The following is a 17,573-nucleotide window of genomic DNA, read 5'->3' on the forward strand; positions in this document are numbered from 1 at the left end:
TGGTCAAATGTTGGGTGGAAAATCACTAGCTAATGACACATCACACTGTGGCCACCGTTTTGCAGTGGACGGTTGCCTATTGTTCAAGGAATACTGACGCTTCATCTGAAACTGACCTTCTGCTCCTGGAGCCACATGGCGAATGAGTGCGAGTCATTCTCTGGCTGCGGAACCCACACACAATAACGATTTGGTGGAGAAGAGACACACACAAAAAACACCTCGCACACAAACATTAAGTGGCGAGTGATACCAATGACCGATTGCTGTCATCACAACCAGCACTGGGGCCTTGGACGATTGAGTAATCCTCACCCTTACCTTAATCCACCCACCCACCCACCCCCCCTTTCTCCCAATTTACATATCAATGACTAATGATATCTGCTCTCATTGATGTAAAGCGCCATATCAGATACATGCTGTTGTAATTAGGCAAATCTAACGTGGCAGAGTCTGATTAGTGGTATGAAAACGCTTTTTTTCCACCACAGGATCCACAGGAACTCAGATACAACTTGCAAAAACATGCACTGTCTCACAAAGCATTGTCGATTTTGTTGACACACTTCGTCTTGTGCAAACGGGATCTCTAACTTTGCATAGTCCCTGCGTGCAAAATGAGATGTCAAATTGTTTTTTAAAAAATACATATAAGATGTGTTTTCTTTATGCAACCTGGGGGCACATGGAACTTTATCAACCTACACAGAAAACAATGCTACAGTGTTTGGGGGGAAGTGGTTAATTCTCCTAGACTCAAAAGGAGTAAACTTTTTGAAAAAGTGGCACAGCATTAACAAACCAATTAGCAATCATCGTTCACGTCGTATTTCCACCGAATCAACATGTCTACAATCACAGTTTGACCAGGGAGCTCGGTTTTGAATTAACAAAGAACCTCGTCTCTCTCCAGGCACCGTAATGTGCTGAAGTTATTCTGCGAGCAAATGTATCGTTCGTGGGTTTTGCAGAATTAGCGAATTACAATGTAGAGTGAAGTTGCATAATGTTGTAATTGCGCATTTACCGTACGTGAAGATTTCATCTACAATAACGCAAAAGTGAGGGTACACACACACACACACAACAGCGCACTTTAGCTTTAGCTTTTCCGAGGAGTGGAAAATGGCTCTTCGCCTGTCTCACCTGGCCTGCGCTTCGTCCAGGCTCTCGTCGGTGATGGCCATGATCTGCTGGAGGATATCCCCGATGTCCTGCTGGGGCTGACCCAGGCTCTGCTGCTTCCTGACCGAGTCCGGGTCCCCGACGTCGCCTTGTGCTAGTCCACCGAGTCCGGCGAGACTCGACAGCATCCTGGTCTGATCATCCATTACTTTAAAAGAAAAACTCGCCCGTTCTCTCCCCTCGGTTCGAAGAAGAAGAAGAAGACACACAAATAGCTAGCCCCTCTGTTAGCTAGCGCGCAAAGTATTTTCCGCGACGAACCATACAACACTTCGTACCTCGGGCCGACGGCGACGATTGTTGAGCAGCGACGGGTTTGTTGTCATAAACACACAAAACCTCGAAACCCTCCGCTTTTACATTCGCTGCTGTTCCGTCTCTCTCCCCCCTCCGCGAGTCAATGGACGCGGCGGCTACGCGAGGCTAACGTTAGCTAGGCGCCGAGTGAGAAGCTAGCTTAGCTTAGCTTAGCATGTGTAGCCCAGCAGCAGGGACACACACATGCACGGACTGTGTGGGCTCGCCAGCAGCGACTCGCACATTGTCCACATAAAGAAACGGGGGGGAAAAAAAACACGACAATACTCGAGCTCTCCCTCTTCTTCTTTTGTTTCTTTTTCTTTTTTAAGCCTTAATGGTAAAACCCAAAAAAAACCCAAAATAAAAGAGACGAAGAAGAAGCTGAAGGATGGTGTGGCTCCCGATCAGAGAGCTGCTACCACAACACACCGCGGTTTGCCATTGTTGTTGGTGTCGCGCAGGGATGTGGGATGTGCTGTGCGTGCGTGTGCGTGTGCGTGCGTGCGCCGCGTTGACCATTGAACTCGTAGCAACGCGAGCGTGCGTGTTGGGTTGGTGGGGGGGGGGGGACCAGTGCTACACAACGAACGGAGAGCTGCACTACACTACACACCGCGTCCATGTACGAGCTGCTGTAATGGTGGCACTGGTTTGATTCGAACAACACACACATTGTGTATTGACACACACGTTGTGTAACCGCATCACCTCCGCAGGTGACAAGAATCTCATCGTGCACGGCCCTTTACACACACGGAGAGCCCCTTACGTCATCACCACTGCTGGTCCTTGTGTAAATTGTGTATTTTTATTTTTGTATTATTTGGTGGGATCATCTACATGGCATTAGAAAGCAAAGATTGCTTCTTTTTTATTTTAAATAAAACTTTGAAGTGCATGTAGAGATGTGAGGTTTCTGCTATTTGAGATTATAACAAGATGAGGATTAGAAAACATTGTGTAATAATAATCACTAACGGAGCCTCTCATCAGAATCAGAATCAGAAGTATTAATTGCCAAGTAGGTTTACACCTACCTGGAATTTGCTTTGGTTATTGGTGCATACAATGAACATAGAAACATAAAAACACAATAAATACACCACACATAAGAAAAACAATAGTAATAATAAAAAAACAATATATATTTACTCACTATTTACTTATTTTTTACTCACTTTTTCTAATATTTATACAAGGTAGCATTTATTTAGACATAAACATATCTATATAAAAATATGTAAAAGATAAAAGCTATAAAAAGTGAAGTTAAAGGTGAAATGCACATATGTTCTGCACATACATATTGAAGGTTTGAACAAAAATAGGAGTATCGGATTTAATTTGATCTCCCATTGTTAAGTAGCATATCATTTCATAAATTGCTTAGATAAGCAATATACCTGCCCTGGGTAACAGTGTTTTAATCTAGGGTGGGATCCCCTACAAAGCATTAGAAAGCACAGATTGCTTTATTAAATAAAACTTTGAAGTGCATGTGGACATTTGAAGGACTGGGGATGGTGTGCTATTGGAGATTATAACAAGATTAGGATTAGAAATAATAGCTAACACGTTGGAGTATGTTATGCACATTCATTTAAAAGGTTTGTTTCAGCTCATCAATGTAATCAATGGAAAAAATTTGAGTTTTGAATCCAATTTGATATCTCAGTGTTTAGTAGCCTATCATTTCATAAAATTGCTTAGATATACAATAAGCGTGTCCTATTGTTGTTGGGTAACAGTGTTTTTATATGAGGTGGGATCACCGACATGGCAGGATTGGTTTTTTTTTTAAGAATACCTTGAAGTGCATTTAGAGATTTGAGGTATTTTCAGATGATAACAAGATAAGGATACAAAAAAAAGTGAAATAAGAAGTAATGGAGCCTCATATATGTTCTTCACATACATGGTGAAGTTTCTTTTGAGCCGTCTGTCCCTGCTCATGAATATGATCAATGGAAAAAAAGAGGAATATTGGATCTAATTTGATATCTCCTGGTTAAGTATCATTTCATAAATTGCCTAGATATACCTGCCCAACTGTAATAGGTAAAGGTATTTCTTGTCATTAATGTGGGATCACCTACATGGCACAAGAAAGCACAGACTGCTTTTGTAAAAGCTTTGAAGTGCATGAGGACATCTGAAGGACTGGGGATGACACGCTGTTTGAGATTATAACAGGAAGAGGATTAGAAAGCATTGTGTAATAATATCTAACATGATGGGCCCTCTGCCATATGTCATTCACATACACTTTGAAGATTTGTTTGAGCAGCTGCGGAGCTTTTTGAACCTGTCCCTGCTCACAAATATGATCAATAGAGATAAATATGAGTATTGGATCTAATTTGATCTCTCCAGGTTAAGTATCATTTCATAAATAGCTTAGATATACAATAAGCCTGCCCACATACGCTATTACTGGAAATACTGCTTTCATAATAACTGTCATTAGTGCTCCTTTCTCTCTCATGTAATTTCTTTGTAAATACTTAAAACAAACCTTGATACACCTCTTAATTCATATTAGACATCGTCTTTTCTCCTGAATGTTGTAATTATTCTTATTTTTCTTGATGTGCTTTGTAACATGTGACATCTATCGCACTTCTGGAGAGGGATTCCTCACAAGCTCACAATCTGAGGTTCCTGCGTTTCTTCCCCTGTTGTTCTCCCTCACTCTAGTCTGTGGTTAAGGGCTGAGGATGTTGCACCTTGTTAAACCCTATGAGGCAAATTGTGATTTGTGAATACGGGCCGTACAAAATTTGATAGAGAGATTGATTAACTGTGCCTCAGAGTAAAAGCCCCAATACCCATCTGTGTGGGCACATTCTCGCGCCACCAGGAGCAATAGTCAACCTCCACGCAGAGCAGACAAACCTACATCATTCTGTCTTAAGACCCTGATGAATGAAACATCCCATCAGTTTTCAGTATGAAAATGTTGACAGCACAGATTGAAAACAAGTGTCCTTGTTTTTTTGCAAACTGGGCAATTCTGCTGTAGTTTATCACTCAGATCAGAGAGACAGCTTTTCCAAGACGAATGACTGGCTGAATGGATGTGGAGGAGCGCCGCAGCCAGTCCTGCTGTAGCGAGGAGGAGATGATGGGTGTGCATGAGGGAGTAGGACCAAACTGGCAGTGGTTTATGCTGACTCTCCGCACATCCATCTAGCACAATCTGTGGCTAATCAATCTAAAGTTAGAGACAACAAGGATGGAGAATATACAGTAAACCTGAACAGTAATTGTTCATTGAATGTGCATATAACACAATTTCAGGCATCTTGGTTTCTGTTGGTTTCCACCACAACCGACACTAGTCTCTAAAACTTTAGGGTTAAAATAGGGAAAGTACTTCCCATGCATATTAATACATACAACACAAGATCCAGTAACTACTTCACTTGAGACATCCCTCATGTTAATATTGGCAGAAGTGGATTCAGTTACTATGCACCTCCTAAATGGAATGATTTACCAACTTCCCTCAAACTACAGTCTTATCCCCTTGGAGATTTTAAATCTATACTATTTGTGACTGTTTTTAGTAATAGGTTTTTATTGTGTGGTTGTGTTTTCTGCTTATTGTAAATGTTTCTTGTTCTCAGGTCTCTTTTGTAAAAGATATCTCGGTCTCAATGTCACTGCCTGATTAAATAAAGATTAAATAGAGCATAAAAAAATAAATAACTGAAAAGAGAATCAACTACTTCCTCCTAATTGTCTGCAAACAAGGAAGAAACTGGTCCCACCCCGGGGACCTTTGCATTCAAATTAAACACTTAAAGAATAACTTCTAACACACCATTTACTGGGGCCATTGAGGTTGTTTAAAGCAACACTTAATCATACAAATTTAAGTGAGCAGCAGCAGGGATTACCATCGAAGCTCAAAGTCAGTGTCAATCACTATCAAGGGAGACCTTCCTTGAAAGTAAAAAGAGTGTCAGTGGCTTTGTAAACTTCTTGGTTTTATTGTTGGTGATTCATTTAAGGATCATTTCTGTGGAGCCTCTATTCATTTGGATGCTAAAGCTGCCCTCCTCTCACCCCACGAGCATCAAGCCTCATTTTCATCTAAATAAGAATCGATCTCTCCTGCTGTGCCCCATCCTCCCTCACTCACAACTCTCACGGTCACAACACTGCTTCTCTTGGCTCGACTCCGTGCTCTCTAGTCACATCTCCTGTATGCAACCACCAGGAAAATTCACCATTTCTCCATGTTTGGAGATCCTATCTGCATAGCACGGAGACCCATTTACACCGTTGGGGGTGGGAGAAGAGGGGTTTTCCTTCCTACTGTAATTATCATTGGAAATAAAAAATGAAGTATGAACGTTAATGAGTGAATGGCTCCAAGAGATAAGAGTGATAGTGAACAAAGCGTTGACTGACTGGTACAATGTCAAAGCTTCGTTCTGCATCAGTGACCGAGCCAAACGCAAGAGATGGGGGTGAGTCACTGTGGGGGAGGGGCCTCCTCCGGAATGGTCAGGGGACACAGATGAAGTGAAATAGATGCAGCACCAAAAAGAGAGTAAATGGGACTGAGGATGAGCATGTAAAACAAAGAGACTGCAGGCAAACTACAGAGCAGGATCCCCATTTATTCAAAGTCTCTCACCAATGTGCATTAATAATAATGCTTTCCCTTTGTCCAAGTCAATTCTAATTTAAAAACAGGCACATTTTCAATAGATTTTTAACCTTTTTTAAATTTAGATTATATTGCGTTTACTCTTTGCATAAGGACTTTAGAGGATACCTGTATAATAGATGCTGTTTAAATGTAACTTAAAATACACCCGATCACTCAAGTTCTTTGAAAAGTAATTTGTTTAAAAGAATGAATCAGTTTTGGTTTGTGATACCATTATAATTCAATGTTTGAAGAGAAAAGACTTCACTCTGAAAAGGGAATTTGTTCCAAGAGGTGGGGGATTTCTTTCCCAGTCTTTATTTTATGAAGATACACAGAATGACCAATATTCTGGTTTTACAAGAAGTTGTCAAAGTCTTCGGAAACATTTGGCTTTGCTCCATTTCTGACAGATGACACTCAAATCTTAATATCAGGTTTTGCAGCCGTGAATAAAGTCAGGTTTAACAAAACATAAAAAAATCCCCCTCTGGCCATTAACCCAGCATGCCAGGATAAATATATAAAGCCTGCCACTGCCACCTGCTGGTCAAGCACATGGACTACCTGAACTAGCTCTATTACCAGTCCTGCCGTTTGCTGAATGAAATAGTTTCATTTGATGGAGAAAACAGGGGTTTAATTTATTTTAAAAAGACAGAGCAAAGAAATTAAGAAAATTATGATCCTAAATCACATAACACCAATTTAAAATATGTATAAGCTCATATACAATTTATAAAGAGCCAGAGTCTGTTGATGTGTTGGCGTTTGTTCTTCCGTCCTGCCTGAGCGCTCATGTGGTTGCAGAGGATACAGGTGCTGCCATAAGGTTTCGAAATGGGTCAGGTGAAAGATCCTGGAATCCTGCTTCTGCCGCTGGTAGAGAAAAAGAAAGCAGAATTCATGTTAATTTGATAATATATGAAAGCAACAAAATTATTCCACAGGAAAGACTCAAAGAGGAATAAAGTTCATTACCCAATCGTCCACTAGTCTCCTTCACGAGTAACTGGGACTGCTCCTTCACAGACAAAAGGTCTCTAACCATCTTACACTGAGTGTCCATCTACAGATGAATAGATAAAAAAGGAAAAAACATAGTTAAGCAGGTCAAAATAAATTCAATACACATGTTAACTTCTATAGTAATAATTCCCTGTGTACTTAAAGGCCTTAAAACAGAAAAGCCACAATTAAAGTTAGGGTTTTAAAAAGATATCCATAGCTAGAAATATATCTACATTTATTGATACATTTTAACCACAATCAACTTTCAGAAAGTGGGGTCAATTTTAAATACCGGACTACACAACAAATCCGAAATGTCAAGTGAGAGAAAATTAAACTGTTTAGGGTGAAAATACTGTGTTTGGTGGATAATATCTCTTATAACAGGAAGCTGACTGAAATGCACTGAGAACTTGTTCTGTTGAAATTTGTTGTTTGAATATAATCAGACAAAACTGAATGTGACTTTATTTACTTTACTGGCACCGTCGCCCACGACAGTTGAGAGCCAAAAACTTGATAAACATTTCAAAGATGCAGAAGAAAGAATGTGTTCCAATTTTTTGTGTACAGCCAAGAAGCATTTCAATTCTTTAATGCCAGCTTTATCATATAACACCATAAAGATGGCATATCACAACAATGTTTTAATTAAAACAACAGGTTTTGGCTTTTGCTTAAATTGTCAGCAGTGACATTCAATTTCATTTGCAACTTACAATCACGGCTATAGTGTGAAGCTTGGGCTGCTGTCTACAGAGGAGGCCGTGGTAATCAGGTTTGTTCTGTATGAAAAGGAACTGGGAGGACTCGTCCATACATGAAGAGTCTAATGCTATGCCTCTCTCCTGGCCCTGCTCCACTTTCCTGAAACAAATCCAGAACACGTTATCGACACAAAACCAAGAAGACAAAACTGCCACACTAACAGCATTACCACAGCATTCCTCAGGGACACCACTCACACACGCTCACCTTTCCACTTCCTCTGCTTTACTCCGGTGTTTGTTCAACAGTGCCTCCCAAGATTCACTCTCAGCCTGGAGCCTGAAACAGAACACAGACCCATTAGGGATAGGTAGGGTTGCAAAGGGGCGGAAACCTTCCGGTTAATTTCCGGAAACTTTCCATGGGAAGTTAAGCTCGGGAATTTTGGAAAAAAAAAAAAATAAGCAAATTAAACGCTGAGCAATAAAAACATCATTCAAAACTCTATTTTAAAGATGTATGGAACGTTGAGTTTCAACCCTCCACTGTGCATTCTTCCATCACATGCACAGATAACTCCCAGCATCCTTCACTCTACAGCAGGGCTATTGAGGCCTGCTGTAGAGTGAAGGACTAGTCAGGTAAGTTTCCATGATATTACTGGGAAAATATATTAGCATGCTGATTGAGGATTGTTCATCTGTTCATCTAGACTATTTCCATTCATTTATCCATCATGTAAATCATTTTTACAGACGATTCCAATTGTTTGGCTAACTATTTATATCTCTGGCATTGCATTAGTGTTTTTTTACAAACTTTTTTCTCATCTTATTCTACAGAACAATGCCACGTGCACTCTCTCATGTGTGGAGACATTTCACCTCATCCAATGTAGAAGGAAAGGCTGTGTACATTTGCAAATACTGTGCAAAGACCTATGTTAAGAATGACACAACGATGCAGAAGCATATAGTCAAGTGCCCAAAGTTTCCTCAGGGCTCAAATCAGCCTATGACACAACAAAATGTTTATATTTATGTCTGTATATGACAAGGTAAATACAGTTAGAATAAATTACCCACAACATTTCCAGTGTATTCCCGTTAATTCCCGTATATTCCCGTTTATTCCCTTTAATTCCCGTTTATTCCCATGGAAGGTTTCCAAGTTTGAATATTCCCGGATTATTTCCGGTATGAAGGATTTGCGTGTGCCGGAGTGGAATGAAGAGCAACATGCCTGTTGATGGTTTTCTGGACTTTTTCCACGGCTCTCTGCACGGCAGGATCACACGAACTGAAACAAAAACAAAAAGAAGGTATGAGAATAAATGCAGAGTGATACATCAATCAGTAGCCAAAAGGAACCAATAGTTATCAATATCTTTCATGCAGAGATGTAAATAAATAGAAAAGCTAGAATACCTGGCTGCACTAGCATGGAGCTGATGAACCTGTGGTTTACTGTGTAGACTTTTGGCCAGATAACCCCACTCTTTCTGCATGTGCTCGACTGTACCGTGGAGGACACACAACACAGACACACATCTTATACTCAATTTTCTTTAATAAATACTTTTAAAAAAATATGTGGCATATCAAATAAAGCTGTGCAAGAACTAACCTTGTTTTTGAAAACACTCCAGTGAGCTGCTCGGCACAGACTGGAGGGAATTTTGAGTTCTTTCAACTGCCAGCTAGAGACAAAACAGTTTGGATTAGACCATCAAGAGTTATGAACTGTACCAATTATTAAATGCAAACAAACCCCTCACAGTCTTCTCATTCTGACACAAGTATTGTCTTTGAGAACTTCATAAAGAAATCTTCAGTGCAGTCTTGAATAAAACCATAACATCAGGACGCTAAAGTTCTGAAACCAAATCTCAGTAAATCTCACAATGTTCTTATCAAACCACTTTTACAACAACATAAATATCTACTTTGTGCAATACAACAAATGGAATCTGATGCCCCTTAATTTGTTGGACAGACACTTTTTATTTTGCATGTATCATCTTTCCAAATATTTTCAGTCTAGTGACCTAACAAGGTTTTTATCACAAATGTTAAATAGATGAACAGTAATTTATGGAACATGATTACATCTGTCAAGGAGGTTTATGTTTTCACCCATATCTGTTTGCTGGTTTGTTTGAAAGCAAGAGACTGAAAAAACTACAGCACAGATCACTACAAATGCATTTTGTATGAATCAGGGCAGTCCCGAAAATCTAGAAATTAGTACATAAAGCATTAAAAATTAAAAATCTAGAAATTAGTAGAAATTAGTACATAAAGCATTAAGTACTCAAAAGGCACTTATGGCAAGAATGAGTGTTATAATATGGGAAATATATTTAAGTGTGTATTTACAGATGTCAGTATTCATGATTGAAAATCAACAATTACTATATATCATAGTAATAATACATTATATTATGACTTTTTGTTTGGATCCGGATCAGAGAGCAGATCAAGGATTTTCTTTCAGATTGGGAGATAGGGCGTTTTTCAACATTTCCTTGGTTTCTCAGAGGATAATTCATGGACCTTGATGTTATCAAGACAAATCTGGCATATTCATTGGACTGATATTTTAAGAGTTTGTCAAATTTGGTGCAGATCAAAATAAAAAATCTGGATCTACTGAACCTAAATGTGGTTTCATGAGGGGAACTGTTTTATACATTCAACTTTTCCTTTCTGATTAATAAATGTCACATTTCTAATTAAGTTTGTCATAAGATAATTCACTATTATACTTGTGACTCCTTCACACTTACCCTCATGGAAGCCTCCATCAATCTCTCCAGCCTCTCTTGAGGTGACAGAGACGTGCTTATGCTCCTGCACAAAACTACATTAAACACACACATGGGCATTAATGGACAAATATCCCCTGAGGCTTATGTTGCTGATCACAGGGGGGGGGACGGGACACTAGTGGTGGGGGAAAAAAATCGATTCTGTTCAGTATCGCGATATTTTGCGCCCGCGATTATATCGATACTGTAGCACAAAGTATTTTTTTTTTTTTAAATATTTATTTAAAATGATATATGTAACGCAAAGCATGACGAGGAGAGTTTCAGAGTTTAAAAGATACCTAGTGTGTCTGTGGAAAGGATGTTCTCCACTGCAGGAGATATAGTAACGTTACAGAGGAACTTTAACATCTGAGCATGTTGACCAACTCCTTTTTCTGAACAAAAATGCCAATATTCCCAAAATGAATTTAACATTTTGGGTCATGACCTTGCAGGTCTCAATTTGATTGAAGCTCTAGGTTCCTCTTATTTATATGATTGAGCTCAGTGTTCATGTGAGAGGTCTCCTATTCAGAAAATAATTACAAAGGTCCTGTGTCCAGAATGTTCAAGGACAAAGTTTTTGCACTTCAGTTAATGTGTAGAAGACAATGTTGTTCACAGAATTAAATGTGACATTTGAAGTGAGTTGAGCAGTCTTATTTTCCTCATTTTTTGTAATGCCTTTGAATAATATGGGGGACATGAATCGCAATAAATCGCAGAATCGAATCGCAATACTTGCAGTATCGCAATATATCGCAGAATCGCAATACTATTGAATCGTGGCCCAAACATCGCAATACTATTGAATCGTCACATTTTTGCCAATTCCCCCCCCTAGGGGACACACAGACAGACGTCTCACCCTGATGTGGGTTGGGCAGGGACGGTAAAGAGCGTCTGGTCAGGGTGGCTCTCCTCCAGGACTTCCTGCGTGCAGACGGGCTGACTGAGACCCCCGAGGACCCCTCTGGGTTTCCTGTGTTTTCTGTGTTTTCCATCTTGTCTGTTTCTGGATGTGGCTCCTGGGTGGTGGTGGGCGATGGGGGGTCGGTCCGGGGGGATTTGTGCGGGGGGGCGAGGCTGGAGGCGCCGGGGCTTGTGGAGGAGCATCTTTTGGACGAGGACACCTGAGAGGACAAACCGGAAGTGAGCTCTTGGACACACAACAAGCTGGGTGGTGTTAGATTGTATGTGAAGACAGATGTCTCACCTCGGTCTGATTCCCGGCGACAGTCCCGAAGCTGCAGAAAGACACAGGAAGTCACAAGCTACACGTTATACATGTGCAGAATAGAAGTAACACACGTAAAGACAAACAACGTTACCACGGTGTTTCACTAACACGTCTACGTCAACCGCAAACTAAACAGCGACTCACACCAGACACACACATTAGCTGGGAACTCATCACAACACAGACGTTCATCAAACACACGACTCACACTAACGACGGAGAAAACAACAAATACGAACCCGTCGTGTTCCGCTGACAAATGTTTTTCCGCCATTTTTTCTTTCAAATAGTTCTCCTCCCAGCCCGCGCCCATCGAGCACATACTTCCGGCCATTAAGCCGAACCCCTCCAAGACGCTAAGAACTATGGGAAATGTAGTGTGAGCGCAACACGAGAGAAACGGTGCAAAGGAAGGTATTTTACAGTTTTACTGACAGAGCATCAACAGTTTGTATAATATAATTTAATATAATTTAATATAATTTAATATAATTTAATATAATTTAATATAATTTAATATAATATAATATAATATAATATAACTTTATTCACATACTACATATATATTCACACTTACTACACATATATTCATATTCATATTATTTAATTTAATATTCCCCACTCCTTCACCCGGTGAACACTTACTGCTGCTTCTTTTTGCTTTGTTGCTTCTTGCTTCTTGCTTATGCTATGCTATAGGTTATTTGTTATGTCATATATTATATGTTATATGTTATATGGTATGTCATTTTTTAAAATTTTTGTAAAAAGCCTGTCTACTGCGTAGATGTTGCCTGTCATGTCATAAGAATTTCACTGCTCCGATGACACTGTCATTGGTGCATGTGACAACAAACTTTGATTTGATTTGATTTGAACTGCCATACAAGAAATGCAGCTCAAAGTGATATAACATAATAAGCTTAATATCAGACTAATTTCAGTATTAAAAAAAAAGTGATAAAATACAGAACAGTTTAATTATATAGTTAGTCTATGCTTTCCTGGAAACACAGGCAATAAACATTGTTGACTGCGGCCATCCATTAGAAATTGCATGATTCTCCACAAATTTTCTAATGTGAATCATATGACTTCTTAAATTACAGACCATAACCCCATATGCAGATAAAGGTTGGTTTTTTTAAACTCCTAGGGCTTCACTTTTAAGATGATCCATTAATGACCATATTAGCTTTCTCATGCATGAGTATATTTTAACGTATATATATAATCTTGTAACTGATGTTTTCAGTTTATCATAACCTCTCACCGAGTCGAGTGAATCAACTCTGATCCTCCTTATAATAATTGATTGGATCTGTAATATCTAACAGTTCAATGTCTTGGTGGTTACGTCTCCTAAATTCAAGATGTTGTGCTAAATAGCTCATTTCCTTGGGAGTGAATCTCCTTTTCTCTTCTATTGTGGTTCTGCCATTTCAATTGTTACTGTTTGCACATCTCTTCATTTACAACAGCAGGCCTTTCAAAACTGTTCCTCCACTATTTCATTTCTTGACCCCTGGATGTAAATAAGTGGATATATAACAAATATTTATAACAAATGACTGTTCCTTTTTGAAGTGTCTGAAAAAGCTTTTTTCGTTTTCTATGTCGCTTTTTTTATCATTAAGTTGCGTTCAAAAGTATCATTAGGCAAATTCCTTTGTAATGTGGCGAAAAGGCGAGATATGTGTGTGCTATAGCTGAGTTTGAAATGTAAATTTAAAGAAAATCACGAAAGGCACCAGCTATTGAGATTTATTCATGTTGTTCTCTTTAAAATGAGCTTTTGAAAGATAAGCTTATTGTCTGTCAAGTGTACATATACCAAGGCTCAGCTGTGGCAGCCTCTTGTATAATGAATTTTATCTTTGGTCTTTGTTGAGCTCGGGTTTGGTTTCAGGTGGTTTATACAGGGCCGGCCCTGGCAATGTTGGCACCCTATAGGTGAGATTTCAAATTGGCGCCCCCCCAACATACACACGCAAACTGTCATGCATCCACAACAACTTTTGGACTGTATACAGATGCACACACAGGCAGACAAAATTGTAAGCTATAAAAAACAATAAAAATTTATAACAAAAAATATAAAGAGTCTGAAATCAGCTGTACTGATAGCATATCATGTCATGTCGACAAAAATAAACATTAATGATGTTAATAATTAGAAACAGGAAATTAAAAGTAGAAGAAATGTTTCTAGAATATCTAAATAGTTGACGGGTCATTTTCTGTTGGTCGACTTTTTAATTAATTTATTAAAAGCTCATTTCCCACTGCTACTTAGTCTATAGGGTTTTTATATTGTATTTTATTTAGATTGTATACATTGGTTTATTTTTGTCGTGCACTGGTTGCTGGTTGTACATCAAACTGCCCTTGAAGGATAATAAAGATTTTCTTTTATGGACAGCTTTAGTTAATCACAAGCTGCACAAACCAAGCAAGAGCAGCAGAGGAACCCAGCAGCCAGCAGGGGGCAGCCTCAGGACATCACATGGAAACCAGCAGCAGCAGACAGTGATTCTTGTAAGGCGTCAGAAGACAAGTTTGGAAACTACAGGGTTATTCTCTAACAATAGGTTTTTAAAGCATGTTAAATCCTCCAGTATCTAAAATCGAAAAAATATAAAAGTAACTTTTAAGTAAGGTAGTAAAGTAGAATGACATGAACACACACACGATCATTTGTCCATGTTCTTAGGGTGCTTAGTTCCCTGCGGGATTAGGCAGGCGGTTTGGGCTAGTGGTTAGAGTGGTTGATCATCATCATCATGAATGTCGCGGGTTCGATCACCCATATGTCTTATATTCGTGCCGGTAATATACTGAACTCTTAAAATTGGCAGGATTTCAATCACCTATTAATTGCAAAATATATTACACTATGTAAATTTAAATTAATTAAATATAAAAAAAGAAAAATTAAGTTAAAGGGACTCTTACCTTTGTTGCATTTGAGAATTACAGCACATTCAAATCATCCCGCCTTCCTCCAATGCCCCACCCCCTCGTTCCCATCCGCGGTGTTTTTTTGAAGAAACTTTATTTACAAGCAGACTTACAATCTACTGCCTCCGCGCACGCACGTGAGTTTTTGTTTACCAAAGCAATGGATTCGGTAAGTTATATACATTTACATTCACATGCCTTGATGACGCGGGCCCGAATGCGCCACAAGAAGCAGACGGAAAACCTGCATGTCCATGCAGCAAACAGACAGGTCTGTCGGCCAATAAGGTCCTTCGGTCCGAAGAATTTTATTGGTTGAAGTTTTCACTAAATATTATGAGAGTGAAATAATTGTTTGTTTTTACTCCTGGTGGGTCTGTCTTGCATTTTAGAGTGTCATTACCTTATTAATACCAATTTAACCTTATCCAAAAAAAGTGTAAAAATGCAACAAAGGTAAGAGTCCCTTTAAATTAATTAAAAAAATAACCTGCGGGCGCAATTCCTGCGCAATGGGCTTCTGCGCAGGATGTGCGCGCGCAGTTTAAAAAAAAAATGTAATTACATTTTTTTTATTTAATTTAATTTAATTTTTTTTTATATATATTTAATTTAAAATGGTTATGGTTCTTTTTTTTTTAAATTTACATATTATTAGATATTGTGCAATGAATATGTGGTTGAAGTCCTGCCAAACTTCCCCATGAGTTGGGACCCAGCTCCTGAGTCCACTGGTGTCCTAGTTCCACCCATGGCAGCGTAGTGGCGTGGGGCTGGCTCATCCCTGCGACCCAGGGAGCGCATTTCTCCGGCTGGTTCAGGGGTAAATGATGCTAGTCTTCACAGGTGACTGACCTACGCAAGCCTGTAGCCGCCCCCCACCCCCCACAGGAGATAATGTGCTTGTGTGTGTGTGTGTGGCCGCGGCGCTTCCCGCCTGTACCAGGAGCCGCCCTGGGTATATACCACTTAAACGATGCCAGAATTATACACATTTTAGATATCAAGGCCATGTAACAATTTGATTTGGTATAGTACAGGGGTCTTCAACGTTTTTCAGTTCAAGGACCCAAAACAAATGGAGAGATGAAGCAGGGACCCCTACTATATATATTATAAAAAATTGTGTTTTATATTAAACTGGGCCTAGTGCCATGTATAAACATAGCTACCCTGTTATTGTGCATTCAATACTAAGCTATTCAAATAATACACAGGTTCATATATTCATGTTTTTATTAATATGTGTCGCTGAATGAAAGATGACGTCTTCTGCCTCCATTTATCTGTTCGCTACAATATGTTGGATTCATGTTAATGTGTATTTACATCACTTTTAAGATGATCCATTAATGACCATATTAGCTTTCTCATGCATGAGTATATTTTAACGTATATATATAATCTTGTAACTGATGTTTTCAGTTTATCATAACCTCTCACCGAGTCGAGTGAATCAACTCTGATCCTCCTTATAATAATTGATTGGATCTGTAATATCTAACAGTTCAATGTCTCGGTGGTTACGTCTCCTAAATTCAAGATGTTGTGCTAAATAGCTCATTTCCTTGGGAGTGAATCTCCTTTTCTCTTCTATTGTGGTTCTGCCATTTCAATTGTTACTGTTTGCACATCTCTTCATTTACAACAGCAGGCCTTTCAAAACTGTTCATCCATTATGTAATTTCTTAACCCCTGGATGTAAATAAGTGGATATATAACAAATATTTATAACAAATGACTGTTCCTTTTCGAAGTGTCTAAAAAAGCTTCTTTCGTTTTCTTTGCGCTTTTTTTATCATTAACTTGCGTTCAAAAGTATCATTAGGCAAGTTCCTGTGTAATGTGGCAAAAAGACGAGATATTTGTGCTATAGCTGAGTTTGAAATGAAAATTTACAGAAAATCACGAAAGGCACCAGTTATTGAGATTTATTCATGTTGTTCTCTTTAAAATGAGCTTTTGAAAGATAAGCTTATTGTCTGTCAAGTGTACATATACCAAGGCTCAGCTGTTGCTTAAACGATGCCAGAATTATACACATTTTAGATATCAAGGCCATGTAACAATTTGATTTGGTATAGTACAGGGGTCTTCAACGTTTTTCAGTTCAAGGACCCAAAACAAATGGAGAGATGAAGCAGGGACCCCTACTATATATATTATAAAAAATGTTAATGTGTATTTAAATACATTTGAATTCGTCGACAAAAAATATTAAAAGATATAAAAAATTGTCTAATCAACCAAAAATTTCACGACCCTCCTGCAGTACCTCCGCGGACCCCCTGTTGAAGACCTCTGGTATAGTTCATGATCCGCAAGTCGAGGGACTGGTTTACTATATGTATTTTCTAGATGTGTTTTACAATTCAAGTTGACTTAAATTCATATCAAAGATAACGAGCAAACAGTTTTTGATATCTTGCGATCTCCGTTTTTTGGTAGTTAGAACCTGTTTATTTAACATAAATTTGACAAGCTTCAAGTCTTTTCTACTGTCAATTGATGCTTAATGGACTGACACGTTTGGATTTGGTAGGTGTCCCGTGTCCCAAGTTCCATTGGGGGAATGTCTACAGGTTTACTGTCTTCATATACTCTCATTACTTACTCACCCATTTCTGGGACCAGAATAGTTCATTAACCAGCTGGACGTCCTCATCCTTTTAATGTACAGACACGCCAGT

At 39.0% G+C, this 17,573-nt stretch overlaps 2 protein-coding genes across 4 annotated transcripts in view; both read right to left on the reverse strand.

The window, feature by feature from the left end:
- pbx4 (pre-B-cell leukemia transcription factor 4) overlaps positions 1-1,907 on the reverse strand; it is a 31,122-nt gene extending 29,215 nt beyond the window's left edge. For all 3 annotated transcript variants that reach the window (XM_061090145.1, XM_061090144.1, XM_061090143.1), the window contains exon 1: positions 1,150-1,907. In XM_061090145.1, the coding sequence (XP_060946128.1) occupies positions 1,150-1,334 (185 nt within the window). In that variant the 5' untranslated portion in view covers positions 1,335-1,907. The remainder of the gene's footprint in view (positions 1-1,149) is intronic.
- A 5,008-nt stretch (positions 1,908-6,915) lies between these two features.
- Positions 6,916-12,256, reverse strand: LOC133023737 (uncharacterized). Its single transcript, XM_061090799.1, has 11 exons — positions 12,162-12,256; positions 11,899-11,929; positions 11,551-11,815; positions 10,659-10,732; positions 9,497-9,569; positions 9,298-9,385; positions 9,113-9,169; positions 8,138-8,209; positions 7,882-8,029; positions 7,133-7,220; positions 6,916-7,030 (listed from the first exon to the last, which is right to left on the reverse strand). Exons 1-11 carry the CDS (start codon positions 12,254-12,256, stop codon positions 6,948-6,950), a joined length of 1,074 nt encoding a protein of 357 aa, XP_060946782.1. The 3' UTR covers positions 6,916-6,947.
- Between the last annotated feature and the right edge of the window lie 5,317 nt (positions 12,257-17,573).

Source organism: Limanda limanda, chromosome 17, assembly GCF_963576545.1.
Source record: "Limanda limanda chromosome 17, fLimLim1.1, whole genome shotgun sequence".
NCBI classification, from domain to species: Eukaryota; Metazoa; Chordata; class Actinopteri; order Pleuronectiformes; family Pleuronectidae; genus Limanda; species Limanda limanda.